Source organism: Lissotriton vulgaris, chromosome 7, assembly GCF_964263255.1.
Source record: "Lissotriton vulgaris chromosome 7, aLisVul1.2, whole genome shotgun sequence".
Taxonomy (NCBI): Eukaryota; Metazoa; Chordata; class Amphibia; order Caudata; family Salamandridae; genus Lissotriton; species Lissotriton vulgaris.
In genome coordinates, this window is record NC_141695.1 from 902,011,820 (window position 1) to 902,033,866 (window position 22,047).

Sequence of the window (22,047 nt, forward strand, 5' to 3'; positions counted from 1 at the left end):
CACTCTGAAAAATAAAAGATGCCCAAACTTCACCTCTAGGTTCCCGCAGCCATCGTACATGCACAATGCACTACAGCTAAACTGGTTAGGAATCTTTGCCTATTCTTTTCTGCTTCTACCACTGTATGTTGTATGGAAGAGTCTGCAAACATCTCTAACTATTTTCCTAGTGGCCTTCACATGGGCCAGGCAGCCCTGGTACTCGACGCTACCCCATGAGTAGCTCCCCAACAGGCCGAACCAAGGCCATATTAGGCACCCAGCTCAATCTGACTATCTGGCCACTGAGGTCATAGAGTTCAGTTACCTCTGTCTCCCACGGGAGTTCATAGACATTCTGTGTGAGTCTTGTTGGTCTACCACACGGCTTTGCTTTGCTGCAAAGGTGGAGAGGTTCTTCCACTATCTCCAATCATCACTATCCCTGTAAGCCTAGTCTCCAGGACATCATTTGTTATCTTCTCCATCTAGAAAAGTTTGGCATCTCCTGCACTTATCTATGGCTACATCTAACTGCCATGGCCACACACATCCAAAATCAAACTCTCCTTCTTTTGCATTCCTATAATCAAAGTCTTTATGGAAGGCCTTAAGATGGGCATCCCTCACATCATCTCCTCTGACCCTTTATGGAACCTTAATGTGGTTCATACTAGGTTCCCTTTCCAAAAGCCCTTCATTCAGGTTCACAGAGACGTTCTCAGAACAACCCAAAGTCACTCTCCCAAGGCTGTTTCCCCCTTTCCGCCTCAACCAGACAATAGAGCTGCCTTTTTTCCCTCAGCCAAACTCTGTAGCAGAGATAGCCCTTCATACCCTAGATCAGTGCTTCCCAAACTTTTTAACAACACAACCCATTTTTTAGAAATGTAAACTTACTCGATCCACCTAGCTTTAATGGACAAGGGGCAGGTGATTTTTTTTAAATGTAATTAAAGCATTGTTTGGTAGAGCTTTATAATTTACAGGCAGTAGTTTTCATTGAAATGGTGACTAAATTTGCACAGACATACAGTTTTACTGGTAAAACGATAATCGGGTTTCAGTAAATATTTATCATTAGTGTATCACAAAGTAAAGTGTCTTGATTTGTTTTTATCCCATTAAAATCTATTTTTCCTTCACACGTCAGAATTCCCCAACAACTGCTTAACTTTTGCTTTTTGTAACTGCTGAATGTGTACTGTTCATTTAGAGGTATTTACATTTTGTTGTGTTACAAAAAAATGACATCCTGCAGTCTTTCCTTTCAACCCATCAGATTCACATCATACACTTTACTTTTCTTTGTCTGACTGCAAAGTGAGAGGAGTTGGTAAACACCAATCCCCATGTTAATTAAAAATATATATATAAGCTGCAATTTATCAGAAGACATAACCTGACATTTGACCTGAAGTGTAGCAAATGTTACAAGATTAATATGAAATTACTTATTGCTTGGACTTTGGAAATTGGCTTGTGACCAACCCACAGTTTGGGAAATAATGCCCTAGATGTCAAACATGCTTACGTGTATTACATCTACTGGACCACACCCTTCTATATATCTGATCAAAACCTTACAAAGTCCAGTCTATTTCTAAGGCTGGTATTGCCAGATCCATCATCAAATGCATCCAAACCTGCCACCATCAAGGTAAAAGAAACTTATTATTACCCCCCAGATTGCACTGTACATGCAAGAAGACTGCAGTCCTTGCCTCCCTTGGCAACTCACTTCTAGTTGACCTATGTAAGGGAGCCACTTTGTGAACCTCACATACCTTGTGTAACACGTATTGACGCCGTCTTATTAGATAATCTAAAGATAAAATGCCTCTGCAGGAATTGAACATATGAGGAACTATGCCCTGCCCCCACCATAGATTAGATTTTAGATCAAGTAACAATCAATTAAATAAGCCTTTTTGAGCCAAGTTACAAGTTAAAAATCACTGTGTCCCTAAGGAGGTCAGGTAATCAATTAATCCCTTCCATTGATTTTCATTTCAAATGTGTTCTTTATGTGGCAAAATTATACCCTTCTAATACTTGGAAGAATAACATTGAAAAGCATTGAAAAAGAAATGTATCCTTGAAACATGTGTCAACTGTGCTGTTGTTTTTGTGTGTAAACCCTACAAGAATATAATCAATCAAGTACTGGAAGTGTATAATTTAATCAAATAATGAACACATTTGAAATGAAAATCATGGATTGGGCTGAATTAATTAACTGACTTTCTTAAGGACACAATGGCTTTGCAATACACCCTTAGGGTAGAGACCCAGGAGTAGAGAAAGTGCCTTATATAAGGCAATATGTATAATGAATCATAAACGGAAATTAGCTTAAGCTCCTTTTAAATTGCAGAAATCTGTGCTAGATGGAGCTGCCATTTAAACGAATAGATGCAGTATTGGACTTTGGGTCACTCCCACGTACAATCTGCTAATAATCAAAGTCCAGAGTATGCAATAAATGAAGGAGGGTTTGTTCTCTGAGCATTAAAAAATCAACACTGGCTTACCTTCAGATTGAACCCTCTCCTACAGGAAAACGAGCAGTAACAGCCACAGTTATCATGAGATGACAGAATTTTTACATAGACTCACCAAATCACAGTACAGAATTAAATGCAACATTACCTAACGCCATTCCCCAAATTTCACGTTTACATGATAGTGACAGCATCATTTACACATACCAATGCGTTTAAAAAAAATTCTGTTGAAGGAAATATTTACTGGCTGTAACTAAAACTCTCGAAGGAGCTACAGTGTTTTCCCCCCTAGAGAATGACATTGAATGCCTTATTAAATCCCCAAATTAGTATTTTATTTAGCAACATTATCTGATAGAGAGATCTAGCCGCAGATTCCTTACCTTTAAAATACTAATAGGTCAGACTGTATCAGGAAGATTTTTGCATGAGCAGTACCTCTGCCAGCTGGTATGTGGCATTGATTGGCTCCGCTGTGCGTCGTCCACACCAGAAGTGACGTTCGTGTCCCCATTGTAGGTACTACACATCAGTTCTTTTTTTCTGTGCTAGTTAGCGATTATCTGGAGAAAGAGATATTCTCTGTTGTTTTTTGACAGAATATTTTCAAAGTTTTGTTGAATTCTTTTTTGGAGAAATCTTTCCTCCTGGTGTCTAGGGATGTCTTAGATCATGGGTACTCACAAACTTTCTTTCGGGGGCCAAATTTACAGTGTGATTTGTGTCTGAGGGCCGCACCGGTGGGGGCGGGGTCAGTGGGGGAGGGGGCAGGGCTAAAGCAAAAAATAATTGATACCATGAGGTTAAACACAGGTCCCTGCAGCAGACGCCTTCATCCACTGAGCCACCAGACCCAGCATACACACATCTTTCTCTCTCTCCCTCCTTCCCTCTCTCTCCCTCCCTGTGTCTCCCTCCATCCCTCTGTCTCCCACTCCCCCACTGTGTCTCCCTCCCTGTCTCCCACTCTCCCTCTGTGTCTCCCTCCCTGTCTCCCATTCTCCCTCTGTGTCTCCCTCCCTGTCTCCCACTCTCCCTCTGTGTCTCCCTCCCTCCCTGTCTCCCACTCTCTCCCTGTCTCCCTCCCTGTCTCCCACTCTCCCTCTGTGTCTCCCTCCCTGTCTCACTCCCTGTCTTCCACCCTCCCTCTGTGTCTCACTCCCTGTCTCCCACTCTCCCTTTGTGTCTCCCTCCCTGTCTCCCACTCTCCCTCTGTGTCTCCCTCCCTCCCTGTCTCCCACTCTCTACCTGTCTCCCTCCTTGTCTCCCTCCCTGTCTCCCTCCCTCCCTCTGTGTCTCCCTCCCTGTCTCCCTCCCTCGCTCTCTCTCTCCGTGTCTCCCTCCCTCCCTCTATGTCTCCCTCCGTGTCTCCCTCCCTCCCTCTGTCTCCCTCCATGTCTCCCTCCCTCCCTCTGTGTCTCCCTCCCTCCCTCCCTCCCTCTGTGTCTCCCTCCCTGTCTCCCACTCTCCCTCTGTGTCTCCCTCCCTCCGTGTCTCCCACTCTCCCTCTGTGTCTCCCCCCCTTCCTGTCTCCCACTCTCCCTCTGTGTCTCCCTCCATGTCTCCCACTCTCCCTCTGTCTCTCCCTCCATGTCTCCCACTCTCCCTCTGAGTCTCCCTCCCTGTCTCCCACTCTGTTTCCCTGCCTGCCTCCCTCTGTGCCTCCCTCCCTCCCTCTGTCCCTCTGTGTCTCCCACTCTCTGTTTCCATCCCTCGCTCCCTCTCTGTTTCCCTCCCTCCCTCTGTAGCTTCCTCCCGGTCTCCCACTCTCTGTTTCCATCCCTCCCTCCCTCTCTGTTTCCCTCCCTCTGACTCCCTCCCTCCATCTGTGTCTCCCTCCCTCCATCTCTCTGTGTCTCCCTCCCTCCCTCTGTGCCTCCCTCCCTCCCTCTGTACCTCCCTCCCTCCGTGTCTCCCTCCCTTCCTCTGTGTCTCCCTCCCTCCCTCTGTGTCTCCTTCCCTGTCTCCCACTCTCTTTTTCCCTCCCTCCATCTATCTGTCTCCCTCCTTTCCTCTGTGCCTACCTCCCTCCCTTCTGTGTCTCCCTCCCACTCTCTGTTTCCCTCCGTCCCTCTCTGTCCTCTCTCGTGTGTGTGTGTGTGTGTCTCTCTCAGTCAGTCAGTCAGCGACAGGTTCCTCAGCTCGCACACACAGCCCCACCAAGTACTTCATGGGTCTTTAAAAGACCATTTACATGTTGATGAGGCTTTGTTGAATTTCACCTCTTAGGCCCCTGCAACTCACCTCTGACAATCCCTGGAATCCCCCGGGCCCCACAGAGCAGAGTCTGAGTCTGCGCTGCTGCGGCTATATTTGAGAACACTATTTAATGTATTTATTTATAAACACAAGTGTCTGCAAGGTCCGCGGGCCGCCCAGGAAGGCTTAGGGGGCCGCGGGCCGTACTAGGAGTACCCCTGTCTTAGATGAAGACAGGTTTTAAACCGTGTGGTTCCTGTCACTGCACCAGGTCAGTTAAGGACCCACACTTCTTGTTTCTGTGGTGTTTCGAGCGCGACCACGACTCCAAGTCATGTTCGGACTGCCGGGCCATGGCACCAAAGGCTTTGAGGGAGAAGTCCTTGAAGCTGCTAGGGGCCCGGCAGGCAATGCGCAACTCCTCTGAGGTTCTCGGTCCCAATCGAGAGGGAGGTTGCCGAACCACTCCAAGAGCCCCAAGTCATCTTCCTCCAATGCCAGGTCATCAGGAAGAAGCATAAGAAGCACAAGAAATCGAAGCGTACATCGACTTCTCTTTGTCCGCCGGCTGTAGCGAAGCTGGAGCATTGATGTTCACGCCACCGTTTTTTTCGAATCGTTGCCAGGGCTAACTCCTAGCCTCCCATCTTTTCAGTGGTGGCCATGAATTGGGTGCCACATTAAATAGGAAGTGCTCCACAAAGCATTAGCGTATGCAAATTAAAAGAGCATCGTGCGAAGGGCACGTATACCACAGAAAACACTTGAGAACACTGCTTGATTACACTTGAGAACACTGCTTGATTACACTTGAGGACGGCAGCCATAAACCGGCTGCCACGCTAAGTAAGAAGTGCTCGTTGTCAATGTAAAAAAAAAAGTTTCCAAAGACAGGACATACATTAGCAACAAGTGGAAGAGGACTAGTCCTGGGAGTGATCCATGGGAGTCGACAATTGAGAAAAAAGGTGGAACAAGGAGGAACCATTATCCAATTAGAAGCAACGTTTTTTAAAGGACACTGACAAAAGCCAATCAGAAGCTAGAGGCAGGCTGTAAGCCAACATATTGAATACAGCATGTCGAGAGACTGCACATGTGCTGCCTAGACTCAACCTAAAAAGGAAAAACCCTGGACAAGCTCATTCTTAGGAAACCCCATTAGAATCTGGAACTCCCTTGCATCTGAAATGCAAACAAAACCCTCCAGATCTGCCTTCAAACAAAGAGTCAAAGCAATGTTACTTGCAAAATACCTACGATCTGTACCAATCTGAACATATTTTCGCCCAATAAGTGATCATGTCTAAACTTCTCAAATCTTCTATTGATCTTCTATTGATCTTCTATTGCACACTACTACGGAAGGACGCTTGCAATGTGAAATTGATGTAACTCTTTCTCAGACCCGCAGTCATTAGTCAAACACTACTACAAGGTCAACAACGTATTAATTTTTTTATCCGTGTGATGTTAATGTACATACTCATTATCTCATGCCCTCTGTAAACATTGTCAAATGTGTTTATGTACAGCACTGTGATACCCTCGGTTCATGTTCTGGCCTTAATAAATCTCTAAAAAAAAAATTAAAATGCCTTTCGGTCCTGTTTTGTTGTGGGCAGGAGGCCTGGAAGGATGGCAGATGTAACAAGGGTTAGATACCCTAAGATTATCCAAAGCAGTGGTCTACCTTATTCTAATGTACAAAGTGTATTTGCCTTTGGCGTGATAATAGCTTTTGTTTCCACCCCATCGCTTTGTCTCAGCTTCACTGTGCTGCTGCCTGACAAAGTATAGCAATCCTTGTTAGGGACTCATTCGGCTCCCGGTTCAGTTGGCTGCCTATATAGTCAGAGCCCTCAGCCGATAGGGTGCTGGTTTATTGCGCCAGACGTGGCAGTTTTATGTAAAGAATTATTGATGAGCGCCTGAGTTGTTGACTTTCATTTAGAGGTGTGCGAGCCAATAAAAACCAGAATCAGGCTGGAGTCATATCCCTGGTTCTGGCTCAGCATGTGGTCCTCATAGACCCTCAAGCCAAAACGTGACAAACTTTCATGTGGCTTCTACCCACTACCCACTCACTAGCATAGTGCTCCAAGGATTAAAGAAAAAACCTTAGCTGTTGATGTAAAGCAGGTTAGGAAAAGATATTATTTAAACACAACGGAGCTGCTGCCAGCGGGACAGAGGGGCTAGATGCAAATGCTTCTTAGTAAGTGAGTGTAGGAATCTCACAAACAGCGTAGGACTGGTCTCACACACCACCTGGTGTCATGCTTCATCATTGACCAGTCCTCGCCCTCCAAAAACTTGGTTTGGTGGAGGGCGGGCATACACCTGACAGGGATGCACTTCTAAACCAAGTGGGGGCCCAAATAAAGAACAAGTGAGTTAAAATCCATTACAGGCGTCACATTAATTTTGATATTGCTGGCACCTGTATGATATTTTAAAAGCGTGGTCGGTGTGTTGGGGATATAATTGTCCCCCCACGATGTCAAAAGGTCGACATGTTTCTGCCTGGTGGACCAGTGGGGTCCGTGGCATTCATCAGGACCTAAGTGTAAGTGAAAGGGGGGCTCCGCTCTTACCAAGCTGTGGTAGGAGGGTATCCACTGTGTTGGGTGAAGAAGAACACACTCCACTGTGAGATGGCCTTGGTATCTAAAGCCTGAAACGAAATATAGACATTGTGTAGCGAAACAGTTGCACAAAGCAAAAAAAGAAAGAGCATATTGCCTCATGCACAAAACAATCTATGTGATAGGCTTGAAGTGCAACAAACGTGATATATCTGCGCACTTTGACATACATTAATATCGCTTACCCTAATAAATGGAACACAAGGTCCCATAGGAGGGTGAAGACCACAGACCCCTTTGGTCCAGAGCTGAACTGAAAATTAAACGAGGAGAACAACAAGAACAAAAATACCATGTATTTTAACCCCTTCCATGCTGATGACGGCCCCCATCCGTCATGCATTACAGTGCTTGTGTGCTGATGACGGCTGGGGGCCGTCATAAAGCCATTGATTCTTTAAAAGCCTAGCACACGAGGAAAATCGGCCCAGCATGGAAGGGGTTATATGTTTGAAAGTAGAAAAAAAACATATGGTTCTTCCTGTGACATACAACCAATACCTGAAATAAATCACACTCTCTCCCACATTCACACTCTTTCTGTGATTTGAGATGCTCTCCACTGCTCCACCTGTGTGCGTCCTCCTCCTCTCCTGGATGTAGACTGAGTGGTTTATACAGGGGACTATATATAGTGTGTCAGTTAGGTTGATTGGTACCTTGTAATCGTAATTAATTCCCGGTGTGGACAATTAAATCTCCTGTTTGGCGCTATGTTAAAACGGCCAAAACCGTTGCCTGACCCGTCCGCTCTGATGGACGTGCCAGAATGATTGCCTGACCCACCAAATATGGGCTTTCCGGTGGTGGGATTCCGGTAAGAATCACCTGTGTAATAGGACGTAAGCCGCAAAAGGCGTTGGCCATGTTCGCAGCTATTCTCAGAGTGAGTAGTATTTTGTGATACGCGCAGGTGATTCTTACCGGAATCCCGCCACCGGAAAGCCCATAGTTGGCGTGTCAGGCAATCATTCTGGCACGTCCATCAGAGGGGACGGGCCAGGCAACGTTTTTGGCCGTTTTAACATAGCGCCAAAGAGGACATTTAATTGTCCACACCGGGAATTTATTACGATTACAAGGTAACAATCAACCTAACTGACACACTATATATAGTCCCCTGTATAAACCACTCAGTCTACATCCAGGAGAGGAGGAGGACGCACACAGGTGGAGCAGTGGAGAGCATCTCAAGTCACAGTAAGAGTGTGAATGTGGGAGAGAGTGTGATTTATTTCAGGTATTGGTTGTATGGCACAGGAAGAACCATATGTTCTTTTTCTACTTTTAAACATTTAAAATACATGGTATTTTTGTTCTTGTTTTTCTCCTCATTTAATTTTCAGTTCAGCTCTGGACTAAAGGGGTCCGTGGTCTTCACCCTCCTATGGGGCCTTGTGTTCCATTTATTAGGTTAAGCGATATTAATGTATGTCAAAGTGCGCAGATGTATCACGTTTGTGCACTTCAAGCCTATCACATAGATTGTTTTGTGCATGAGGCAATATGCTTTTTCTTTTTTTGCTTTGTGCAACTGTTTCGCTACACAATGTCTATATTTCGTGTCAGGGTTTAGATACCAAGACCATCTCACAGTGGAGTGTGTTCTTCTTCACCCCACACAGTGGATACCCTCCTACCACAGCTTGGTAAGAGTGGAGCCCCCTTTCATTTACACTTAGGTCCTGATGAATGCCACGGACCCTACTGGGCCACCAGGCAGAAATATGTTGACCTTTTGACATCGGTGGGGGGAAAATGATATCCCCAACACACCAACTATGCTTTTAAAATACCATACAGGTGGCAGCCATATTAAAATTAATGTGACACCTGTAATGGATTTTTAACTCACTTTTTCATTATTTGGGCCTCCACTTAGTTTAGAAGTGCATCCCTGTTGTCAGGTGTATGCCTGCCCTCCACCAAACCAAGTTTTTGGAGGGTGAGGACTGGTCAATGATGAAGCATGTATAACCAGAGGGAAATGGAGGTACTTAAGAACAGGTCGCCGTCCTAAAGCGTCATATGAAAAAATTGAGCCCAAGTTCTGGGTTCGGAGACCTGTCTTGTGTTGTGGCTAAACACAAAAGATTATTAAGTGTAGCCGAAAAAGGAAAGAAAAAATATCTTTCTTGAGTCCCCTCACTCACCGGAGTTTCCTCACGGTGACATGCTTCATCATTGGGGCCATCCCAGTTCTCTACGAGAAGGGGCGTGATACGACTTGCGAACTACGTAGGAGCACTTAGTTGTGAAGGTCTATGTGTGGTGCAAAAAAGTGTAGTGAGGTGGAGTCGGTGAACAAGTGAATTTTAAAAATACCGTGCTAGTGGGCCTCAATAATTTATTCTACTCCTAGGTTGGTATATTAAAAATGGGGTTTATACTGTGATCCGACCGACTATGAAGGTAGGTTCAGTATATGGTCAACATGTTTCACGCTACCCCTGGTGTTTCTTCAGGACCATACAGGGACCAGCCCTGTATATGCCACTCCTAGGGACCTAAAATGAAGGTTAAGGATTAATCAATGTAAAGAAGGTATTTACAATAGTGGACGCTGCTCAATATAGACACATGCGTGGTTCGAAATACATGCGCGGTAGCTTACTAACGTATGTATTGCTTGTTGAAGAACCTGTAAGGAAAGGAATAAAACAAAGTTTAAAACACCTTACCCCTTTCTCTAAGAGATCGGGGACATGTATGTCCTTCACGCCGCACGTTTCTGGATACATATACATATATATGCGCATACTTTATATATGGTGCAATTTACCCCATATTGTTGCGTGCAGGCTCTCGGGTCCAGCGTGTGGTGAATAAAGTACACTCAGAGTGATTGTGACGTGAAATACGTCCACAAACCTTAATATGTGACTTACTGTGACAAAGACGATAAACAGACACTACATATGACACAAAATAGAATCTCAATATTTACATTTGTGGGTGCTTAATAGCCCTATAGCCCTTCATGGTCTCTGAGGGGGCAGGTGTCGCTTCGGTGGAAGCAATGCTGCATTAGTGGGATTAATAAAACGCGGTTAGTTTTTCAAAAACTAAACAAAGTTTTTTTACGAGCGGGCAGATTTCAGAAGCCTTGCTCTCTCGTCTTTGATAAGGAGAAATGGGGAAGTACACTTACTTCCTGATTAGCAACACCGCACGGTATAACTTAGCTGTTGCCCCGTCGGACGGCATCTTGAAGTGCGTCCTGCGGGGATTGCTTATGTTATCTTTCGCTTCCGGGTTTGCAACCGGAAAAGACTGGACCGCTCGGTCTCAGGGGCCATCTTGGGAGTATGCGATTTCTCTACTCAATAAAGTTTTTGATAAATCGGAAATTATTTTCTAGTGACTGTCGTTTTATTATTCAAACATGAAGAATTGTCACTTGTAGGTAGTTCTTTTGGAATTCTCTTATAAATATCGTAAAGCGAAGATTGTCAGGCTCAAGTTACTAGAAAACCGTAACATGAATGCGGAAACATTTCTGAAGTAGAGACTCTGTTATTTAGTGGGTTTGGTTGGGCTGTATTCACATAGTGATATCATTTGCATTACTGGACTACCTTGGTGAATTAGTCATATTTTTCTAAGAAAGGGGAGGACCTCTCTAGATCCACTGTATTCCTATGGAAGTTCAATTCTATATAGTTCCAGCGTTTTTGTAAAGGCACTTGGTGTTTTAGGTTTCAGATCTTAATAGTTAAATGCGCCCCAGGGTATGCCATCGTTTAGCCCATGTACATCAGTTTGAAGCTGGAACACCCAACGTTGTTCACGTTCATGCAGGGTTCTCTCTAGATTCTCTTTGTTCTTTACGCATTCTAAAACCACCCATCTAAGGTCATTTGGTGTGTGATTATTTTCGATTAAGTGGTTGGTCATGCGTGTTGTGGCCCTTTTGCACCGAATATTACTTCTGTGCTCCACAATTCGGGTATTGACTTTTCTCGAGGTCATACCTACATAGTGCAGATTGCAGGTGCAGGTGATCAGGTTACTACTCCGCTAGTATTACAATTGGAAAAGTGCTTTAGTTGCCATGTCGTATTGTTGTTGAAGGTTACCGACTTTGTAACTGACGTTAAATGGCAAACACTACAATTATTGCACGGGTAGTGACCGTTTGGTAGTGGGTGCAGTCTGTTGATGGTTTCGACTGGCTTTGGACGGGTATGAACCAAGTAGTTTTTCAGATTAATTCCTCTGCGATGACTGAACATCAGTGTGGGGATGTTCAGGTCGTCGCTGTTCAGTATGGGCCAATGTTTTTTAACTATTTTCGTGACCTGGTCAGATACTCTGTCAAAGGTGGTAATGCAAATGGGTCTTTCATTTGTTGAAGTGTTCCTGACTTTAGGTTTCAAGAGGGAATCTGTTATTGTTACTCGCCCTTTTGTTAGCATCCTTTATTATTTTCTTAGGGTAATGTCGTTGTTTCAGTTTTTTGCTCAACTCTTCAGCTTGTGAATGATAATCCAATTTGTTTGTACAGTTTCGTCTCAACCGTAGGAACTGTCCAAACGGGAGATTCTGTTTGAGGTGTCTTGGGTGGAAACTGTTGTAAGTTAGTAAGCAGTTTCTTGCAGTTGGTTTGTGGTGGGTTGTCGTTGTTAAGATTCCATCGTTCGCCCAGATGTTTAGGTCCAAGAAAAGCAAATGAGATCTACTCATGGTATTAGTGAATTTTAGGAATAGGTCTTGCTCATTAAGCCACACACAGAAATTCTGAGCCTCCTCTTCACTGCCATTCCAGATCAACAGAATATCGTCAATATAACTCTTCCACATTTTTATCTGGTTCATGTATGGGTTATCCAAGTTGAGGATCATCTTCTTTTCTAGATGATGGACGTACAACCCGGCTACACTCGGCGCGAATGTACTGCCCATACTGGTCCCGTGTTGTTGACGGTACAGCGTCTCTTCAAAACGGAAGAAATTCTCCGTAAGGGCCAGGCGGCAACATTCAAGAACTATATGTCTTGGTGTGTGATATGTCCAATTTTCCTCAAACAGGACTTCTTCCAGGATTTCCAGTGTTTCTTTGTGTGGTAAACTGGTGTACAGACTCTCCACATCTAGGCTAATTAGGATGCTAGTTGTGGGGTCGAAGCTTTGGTCCTTCAGTAGGCAGAGCACATCCTTCGTGTCTCTCAAGTAGGTGTCTGTCTTTTGAACTATCGGTCGAAGGAACGCATCTGCATACTTCGACAAGGGTTCCAAAATGGACCCACTTCCGGAGACTATCGGTCTCCCAGGCGGTTTTTCCAGACGTTTGTGGATTTTTGGGATCGTATAGAAGTAAGGGATAGTTGGTCTGGTGTTCTCTAGGAATTCTGATTCTTTCGTGTCCATCCAGTCATTTACCATGCTTTCTTCAATAAGGTGTGCAATGCAAATCCGTAACCGTTCTGTGGGATCTTCCTTGATAATGGTATAGTTCCTGGTGTCTGCAAGGAGACGTAGACACTCCTGTCTATAGTCTTCGGAGTCCTGCAGCACAATTACCCCGCCTTTATCGGCTGGTTTTATGCTTATAGCATCATTTTTGGATAGATCTTGTATGGCTTGTAACTCAAGGTTGCTTGTGTTCTTGAAAACCCTGATTGTATTAGGGTGCAGGTCTTTTACATCCTTCATAATGGCTTTTTCAAAGGCCAATAGTTCCACCAGTAGGCTGTGTGGTGGTTGAACAAAGGTTGATTTCTTCTTCAATCCTGTATCGCTGTTATTTGAAGTTATTGGTTCTTTGTCTTTGAAGAAAACCTGGAGTTTCAATTTTCTAAGGAATTCTTTAAGTTAGCAGCAGAGTTTGAATTAGTCAGTGTGGGGGGGAAGGGACAAACCCTAACCCTTTGTTTAGTACTTTTGTTTGTACCTCGGACAAGGTTACAGAAGACAAATTGACCACTAGGTCTAGTGGTTGCTCGTCGTCTGTTCCGGTGGGCCCTTGCTACGTGTATGGCGTCCCGTGGTTTCCAAAGGTTGAGCCCATTGCAGCTGTTGACCTGTTTTGTTTTTTGTTCTTTGGGCCGGTTGGCCCCTTCCTAAAAAAGGACGGCTTTGGTTCCCTTGGTTGGTGTTCCAATTTTGGAATGGTTGTTAAGGATACATCGCAGGAAATTGTTGAGGCCCATAGAAAAAAGGTGGGCCATACGGTGTCTGGTAAGTAGGCCACATTGGGGGTTGATTCCCTCGATATCTCCCAGAGTTTCCTCTACCTCTCCTCTGTTTTCTATTTGTGGGGTAGTTGTAGTAGTTAGGGGAGTTGGAGTTGTCAGATCCACTGTCTGATCCATCACTGTCTGTATTGTATCCTGAATTCCTATTGTTTGGTTAGTAATCATCTCTAGTATACGGATAAACTTTCTTATGAGAACAAGTTTTCCGATCCTTGTCCAGTTTTATGTATTTGGTGTCTTTGAGACTTATCTCGAGTTCCGTCATGCTTTTGTTAAGTTCATCAAGCCTCTTTTTGAGATCCGCAGGTGCCTGAAAAGACTTATGGCGCACCTCTAGGGTGTGTATCTCTTCTTTCAGTGTTTCAGATAAGCGTGCTGCTGTTTTTATTATCAGCACCAGCCAGTCCCTGGTACAGTGCCATGATATCAGTGACCAGTCCTTTTTAAATTGTTTGTCATGTTGGAATATAAAAGGTTAATTTCTTACAATCAGGCCCCTTGGTGGTGCACTAATTTTGAGATATTACGCCATCATCACTCCGTGGATTAAGGTCTTTATTTGCGTTCTTCCATTCAGTTAGTTCGTCCCAACATTGACTTGCATCCCCATTGTCTCTACTAGGGGCCCCTGTGTGTGGTAGTATTGAGGCCATTATTCTTTCCACCTCTTCTTCTGAGAAAGAAAGGCCTGTGATCTCTGCCATGTTTCAAGGAGATTCTTTAAGGTTAAGTAGTAATGTGTCTCTATCTTTGTCACTAGAAACAGGATTTATGAAAAAACCTGTTGAGTTTGATTCCCGCAGTCCAAAGACTGCTATGAACACGTATAACCAGAGGGAAATTGAGGTACTTAAGAACAGGTCGCCCTCCTAAAGCGTCATATGAAAAAAATGAGCCCAAGTTCTGGGTTCGGAGACCTGTCTTGTGTTGTGGCTAAACACAAAAGATTATTGAGTGTAGCCGAAAAAGGAAAGAAAAAAAATCTTTCTTGAGTCCCCTCACTCACTTGTTCACCCACTCCACCTCACTACACTTTTTTGCACCACACATAGTCCTTCACAACTAAGTGCTCCTATGTAGTTCGCAAGTCGTAGCACGGCCCTTTTCGTAGAGAACTGGGATGGCCCCAATGATGAAGCATGTCACCGTGAGGAAACTCCGGTGAGTGAGGGGACTCAAGAAAGATATTTTTTCTTTCCTTTATCGGCTACACTTAATAATCTTTTGTGTTTAGCCACAACACAAGACAGGTCACCGAACCCAGAACTTGGGCTCAATGATGAAGCATGACACTAGATGGTGTGTGAGACCAGTCCTAAACTTTTTGTGAGATGCCTACACTCACGTACTAAGAAGCATTTGCATCTAGCCCCTCTGTCCCAATGGGAGCAGCTCCGTTGTGTTTAAACATTACTGTTGGAGGCCGCTAGCTCCTGGTACCCCGTGCCTCTGGTTCCCTCGTCCTAGATACGCTCTTGGACCCTGTGGTTACACATAGGAAAATATATTCCCAACTAGTAGCTGAATGGCACAATATAAAATCAGAAACCCTGGCTTTTTTTACTGTCTTCCCTGCTTGACTATACTAGTTGATATTCGGCAAAAACTGTCACTTTTAATAAATGCCACTCAAAGCAGTAATAGAATGTGATGTACTAAGTTGAAACGTTTCTGCATGTTAAAGAAATACAAGCTTTGTAAATTTTGAAAAGTCTTCATATTTAGTATGCTATTTGGTGCACAGTTTATGTACCAAACATTTTCAGATCTCGGCTTGTGCATGGGCTTTTGTAGCTTTGCCAGACCACGGCTCTGCTCTGACTCTGCTTGCCTTGTTAATTTGTTGGGTCGCCCACTTTTATTCTTATCGTCCTAAAGTGACTTTAATTTTTGTCTTTTTCTTTCACAGACGGATGCACAGTATGCCAGTCTTGTGGCGGAAAACCTCAAAAACATGTGAGCTTCATTTGTTGCTTGTGAAAACTTTGAGTGTATGCATGTACATGCTTACCTATGGATGTGTACAGGAAGAGGATGTGAACTTAGTCAGAGATGCCAGATTTCGAACTGGGGATCCAGGTTTGAGTTTTGGCGTCGACTCAAAGTGATTTGATTTTTGGGCAAATTATGTAATCTCCTTGTACCTTAAAAGAATAAACCGTACCATGTGTCAATAGCCTTGGGCTGAGTTTGTGCTATATAAACTGAAAACAAGTGTATTATTAAACATGTATATATTTTCACTGAAACAACCAAATGTTACAGGGACATTATAGGTGTCATCAGTGATGTTACTGATCAGGTCATGAGTGACGTAATATGTTAAGGTCATAAGCAGTGCATTAGAGGGGCGTAAGTTATAGTTAGCTCAGCTAACTAGAACTGCTGAATTTCTCTGGTTTTGTATGACTGAAATGTGAGCCTAACTATAACGTCCCTGTAACCTTTTTTTCATTGAATTACTAAAGTTTCTTTTAATTCGCTTTCTTAACTAGAACGTCCCTTTAACCTTTGTTTTTTTAGTGAATTTCTAAGTTTTTTGCATTTTATTTCCTAACTATAACATACCTGTAAACTTTGGGTTTTGTCAGTGAATTTCAACAGTTGTTAACATATATATTTCCTAACTGTAACCTGTGGAGGTTTCATTTCTTAGAAATGAGCATCATGCCAGAACGAATCCTGCCCTGCGTATTCATCAAAGAAAAGGCCACTGTTTTGTGAAACACCTCTACCCAACTGAAATATCTCCAGTTACCTTGTGTGTCTGTAACTTTGCCAATGTGATTGTTTCTCCAGCGTCTTCAAAAGATAACTTTACAAGGTGGAACTACAGAGAAAACACACTTGCTAATGTGCACTTTACAGAAGTAAGTTTGCTGGAGTTGTGGGCCTATTTTCTTTAATAGGGGATGGCAGTCCACCTCCCCTGGGCGGATTTCTCCTCAGGGGACCCTATCCCCTGGGGCTCGGCCTTTTTATTTTATTTTTAATAGGTGAGGGGGGCACTGCCCCACTTTCCCGGGAGATTTCGGCCTTGGGGAACCCCATTGCCTGGGGCCATGCCATTCCCATGCCCTGGGGCCCAGCCATGGGTTTCTGTACTGGGACTACAGGGGGAGCCTGAAAATCCCCACAGCACCTGCTGGCTCCCCGCCTTCTGCCTGAGCCGGTATTGCTTTCACACACAGGGAGCTGCTAAATATGCAGCTCCCTGTGTGTGAAAGCAATTTGGCTGTTTCCCTGCTCGCTTGACAGGCAGGAAAACAGATGAAATCTCCGCTTTCAAACTCTTTTGGCAAAAGGAGCCATCAAGAAGATACCTGCATCAGAAGTAGGTAGTGGTTGCTATTCCAGCTACTTTCTGGTGCTGAAAAAGGACAAAGCCGTCCTCCCTGTCCTAGAACTGTGCCCTTTAAATGCCTTGCTACAAAAGCAGAGACTCCTAATGCTCACTGTGGTCCATGTCTGGTCTATCCTGGAGATTGGATGGTAGTGTTAGACCTCCAGTATGCACTTTTCCACCTTCCCATCCTGCAATTCACTGTGTGCAGTTACAGATCACTGAGCTTCCATTTGGTCTCATCAGTGCCCCTTGGCTGTTCACTGTAATGATTACAGCACATCTTCGGAGGTCATGGGACCCTGTCTTCCCATACTTTGACAACTAGTGCTGAAGGCGAGTTTTCTGCAGATAGTTGTCACCCACCTCCAGACTATGCGTAATGCGTAACGTAATGTTGAACATTCGGACCGGAGAGGCGCGAGTAGGTGCTTATAAGAGGGAGGTATCCTGTTAGCAAATTGCTGGGATACTGAACCCCTTCGAGTCCATGGGGCACAGTTAGGTTCCACTACATGAACCTCGTGATTCAAATGAGTATCTAGGTACTATATGCATGCACTAATTGTCGATTGCAGCATTTTTTTAAAAAACTCATTGCAGCGTTAAGGAGTGGCGAACACAGGGCTGGTCCCTGTGTAGTCCCGAAGAAGTGCTTGAGGTAATCACGAAACATGTTGACAGGAGTTGATAGGTACACCTTAACACACTACGTTTAGGGATCCTAGTTTTCCACCCCATTTTTAATGTTACCACCTGGAAGCAGGAATAAAGTTTATTGAAAGCTTACTGGGCAGGTATTTTTAAACATATCACTTAGACCACTCCACTATTACACCCGCACCACACATAGTCAATTATAAGTGCTCTTACGTAGTTCGCAAGTCGCAGCACGCCCCAGCCCGTAGAGGACTGGGATGGCCCCTATGATGAAGCATGTCACCATGGGGCAACCCTGGTGAGTGAGGGGACACCAAGAAAAAGAGCAATTCTCTTTTTCCATCTACTATACCTTCCAGGCCAACCCCAATGAGTGTTGCGAATGGAATTATAATGACCGGCAAGGCTTTCAGGTTTCTGTTTTCAGAGACCTTTTGTTGATATCCATTTGGACAGCCATTTTGCCAGTTTGGTCCTCTAGCATTTTTTAGTTTAAGCCAGTTTGTAGACCCATATCAGAGGAAGATTTGCTTGAGTATCTATTCTAGGGTGAGGAGTCTGCAGTTAGAAGTCTCTGTCATAAGAACAAGTAACTTACCTTCTGCATTGCTTTTTCTAGTACAGAGTTAATCTAACCGTAGAGTCGTCACCGACCCTCCCATCCTCCTCATTATGCAAAATGGGCCCTTCACCAAAAAGACCATGTTAAATTTATGCACACTGGTAACACATCGTTCAGTAGTGGCACTGTTTTTTTGGAGCAGACATAGTCACGAAAGAAACTGACACAGATGATGTAGACACGGAGTTGCGGATGCCATCTACAGCCTGGCAGTGGTACTGCTCAAGGTTCTCTGGTTACACTCTGAAGCCTAGGAAGCACTCTAAGGTGAAAAATCTGCAGCTAGTGTCCCTATCAAAAAGATAATTATCAATAGTAAGTAACTTTTTCTTTGTTGAGGACTGCGTGCGCTTACACCTCCCATCTCCACCTGAGCCTTTGATTGGCCCTGGGGACACCATCTACTGGGGCTTAATAAGCTGCGGTATCCCAGGGACCTCAATTCCTAAGAATACTTTTGTTCCCTGCCCTGGAGAGTGAGCCCATACCCTGTGTGTATTCTCCCAGGTAAGGAACACAACTTTGCTCCTGCCTAACCCGGAGCAGAGAAAAATGCTGCTCTCTCCTGGGCGGAAGCAAAGGCAAGGAGCTGGCTCCGGCAGGCATTTATAAAGAGTGTTAGCTGGGGAGCCGACTGGTGCCTTACTGGCATTGGGACTCTTCCGGCAGCCCCCAACATATACAAATAAAAAAAGGGCCAGGTGGGCACCGGGGCTCCCAAAAAGTTACCAAAAAAAACTGCTATGGCAAGTAGCACCCTATATTGCCTCAGGACAAATCATAGTCTTTCATCCTGGTGGTTCGCCCTAGAAGATGCAGTGGCAGCGCTAATAATTTGGGGCCTGAAGAGAGTGCACCAAACACTTCCTTCCTCCTCCCCTGCAACATTAAAAAAAATTAAGTCTCCTGGGTCATCATTTAATCCATGACCCCAATAGAGCTTTATTATTTTATTTTAAACACTCCGAGCTGTATGCCCTTGATCTGGAATGCAGGGAGCACGAGTAGTCTGAAAAATGTAAAAAAAAAAAAAAAAAAAAAAGACTCAATAGATCCAAATGTCAGCAACGTAAGGTGTTTGCCAGGGGGCATATCTGTGTACAGGAGCGCACCTGCTCCCTTCACATCATTAGTTGGAGGCACATGCCCTCTGGCTAGAGAGAATTCTCGAGATAGATATCAGTGGCGATACTTTCCGACAACTGAACCTTCTATATGAAGAAATTCGCCTCCAATCCCTGGTGAACCACGACTGCCAGGTTCTACGGCTGGGGAGACCAGAATGAGAAGTGGCTTTACTGGCTAGCCTCCTACCAGCAAGTGAACAGGATTGTGCCACAAATCCACGGTGAAGACAGTAACTCCATCCATACCCTCCCTGAGATTACACAGCGTTTGCCCGCTATTGCCATCACTTCTACACCGCTCCCTCCAGGAGAGACACGGCCTTCGCTTCTCAGTTCCTTGAGGATGCTCCCCTCCCCATCTCTCTCCGACCAAGGCCCGAGTGTTATAGGAGCCCTTTTCGCCCAGAGAGTTGGGGCAACCTTGTTGAAGGTGGCTCGTGGGAAGGCTCCTGGTCCTGATGGTTTTCCCACTGAATTCTACCGGGTGATTCGCAATATACTAATGCCGTAACTTCTAGCCCTCTATAGGGAGTTTGGAGATTTGGGTGCTTTTCCCACTGAGATAGCTACTGCTATGATCATGGCGATCCCCAAAACACAGCCTCCATCTCCAATATGCACAGATTATCGTCCAATATCCCTCATCAACGGGGAAGTTAAGATCTTTGCAACCCTCCTGGCCACCCGACTCAAACCGGTAATACGCACATTGATACATTTTGATCAATGGGGCTTCAAGCTGGCCGGTAGCACAGGAAACTGCCTCCAACGGCTTCATGTGGCCCTAGCCCATCATTATCTATTGCCCCCTGACTTAGCTTTGCTTTTCACTGTTTTTGAAAAAGAGTTTGACATGGTGGACTGGGGCTACCTTCAGCTGGTGCTGGCACGGGCTGGGATCGGACCTTGCTTCAGTGGAATTGTCAAAACCCTTCATTCCAAAACTACGGTGATGGTCCAGATCAATGGAGCCCTCTCCCATGCTTTTCCCATCGGTCGAAGGACCAGACAGGGTTGTCCTCTGTCCACGCTCCTCTTCATGCTTGCGATAGAGCCACTGGCGCAACTCATCTGCATTGATGCACAGGTCTGCGGGTGGAGATGGAATGATGGCCATGGAGATCGTATACGGTACAAAAGGGGGTGATGGACGGAGCATCTGAATCAATCAAACACTCACACCCAGTCAAAAGATCTGGGTTTAATCCATCACCGTTCTTTAGCCCACTCTGCCACCCCAGTTCAGACATGGCTATATGCAAATCAGTCTGACCCTGTGCCTCATGGGAACAGTCCAGGCCGAACTGCCAAGCCATGTCTTTCCTGGACCGGAAACAAGCTTCCGAGGACCGGTTTCTGGCATTCCAGCCGTCTTCAGCCCGGCTTGCTTGAATCCAGTGGCAAAGTGAGCAAGGGACTCATCGTATAGCCATATATGCCAACCATGTCTTGCTTTTTTTGGCAAACCCCGCAGTGACTGGCCCTCGTTTTCTCCACCTCCTACATTTGTTTGAGGAGGCATCAGGTCTCAGGGTGAACCCCTCTAAATCAGTGCAGGTGGCCCCCTCGAAGGACTGCTTCGATTGGCAGGACAACATACCCATCCATCATTTTAGCTTCAATTACTTGGGCATCTGGGTTGCACTACACCGTGAACTTACTTGGTCCTTTCACATAGAGCCCCTGACATGAAAAGCTAAAGCCGACCTTGCAAAATGGCAATCCCTCCCACTGAATGTAATGAGTTGCATAGCCCTATTTAAAATGATGATACTGCCTCACTTTCTTTATGCCTTCCAAAACTTGCTGCCCCTCATACCATGGACATGGTTTTGGTCCCTGGGTGGTCTCCTTCCTGTTGCACGGCTCCAGGGCCCACCTGGCATATGCACACTGCCGACATGGACCTTACGACAGTGGCCTAGGTATGACCAACCTATCCCTCTATTACTTAAATTTAGCATCTCCTAGCCATCCACAACTCTTTTAAAAGGGGATGGTCGGACCATGTCTACCAATTGTAGCTATTCCTTCTGGGATTCCATCCAATTCTACCCTTGCTCTATGGCTCCCCATTCCTAACTCCACCTCATCGGTGACAAAAACGCAATTCAGGCTTTGAGAGTGGCTTTGCAACACACTCATTGGGACACCAAGCTCACTCAACAAACACCTCTTTGGCATGGCGCTTGTTTGAGAGGGGGTGGCTTTTGGCGTTGGGACCTTATTGAGATTTAATTTCAAAAACTCCAAGTCACCTATACGCTAGCCCATAAACAGTTCTATAAACCACTTCAATATAGACCCCTTCAGTCTCATGTCCCGCACACAGACTCCCTTCCCAAGCTTAGCCCATTGGAGGCCAGTCTTCTTTTTAGGAGATTTGGGCAAAGGCGTAATTTTCCAAATATATTGTTCTGTGGTTAATACCCCAGGCTCTCTGGACCAACTCAAAGCCCGATGGGAGGGTTGTTTGGGACCTCCTGAGGATTCCAGGTCTGGTGGCTAAGTGGACTAATGCATACACTGCAGGGGCCTTTGTTCAACCTCATGGTCACAAGTTCAATTCCCAGCAAGTCCACTCGGCCTTTCATGCTTTTTGAGGTCGATAAAATGAGTTCCATTGAGTTGGGTAAGAATAAACATACGTTATTCAGCGCCAAGATGCCCCTTTGGGGGTAGGGGGACGTGGGCTGTACAAATATACCTTATGATTGGCATGACATGCTGATCATGCCATGGGTCATCCTATATTCCTTCCGACT

At 45.1% G+C, this 22,047-nt stretch overlaps 1 protein-coding gene across 1 annotated transcript in view; it reads left to right on the forward strand.

Annotated features, from left to right (window-relative positions):
* Nucleotides 1-22,047, forward strand: part of MGAT4B (alpha-1,3-mannosyl-glycoprotein 4-beta-N-acetylglucosaminyltransferase B) — a 1,389,535-nt gene that overhangs the window by 631,526 nt on the left and 735,962 nt on the right. The window contains exon 5 of the mRNA XM_086931341.1: nt 15,440-15,486. Within this exon, the coding sequence (XP_086787467.1) occupies nt 15,440-15,486 (47 nt within the window). The remainder of the gene's footprint in view (nt 1-15,439; nt 15,487-22,047) is intronic.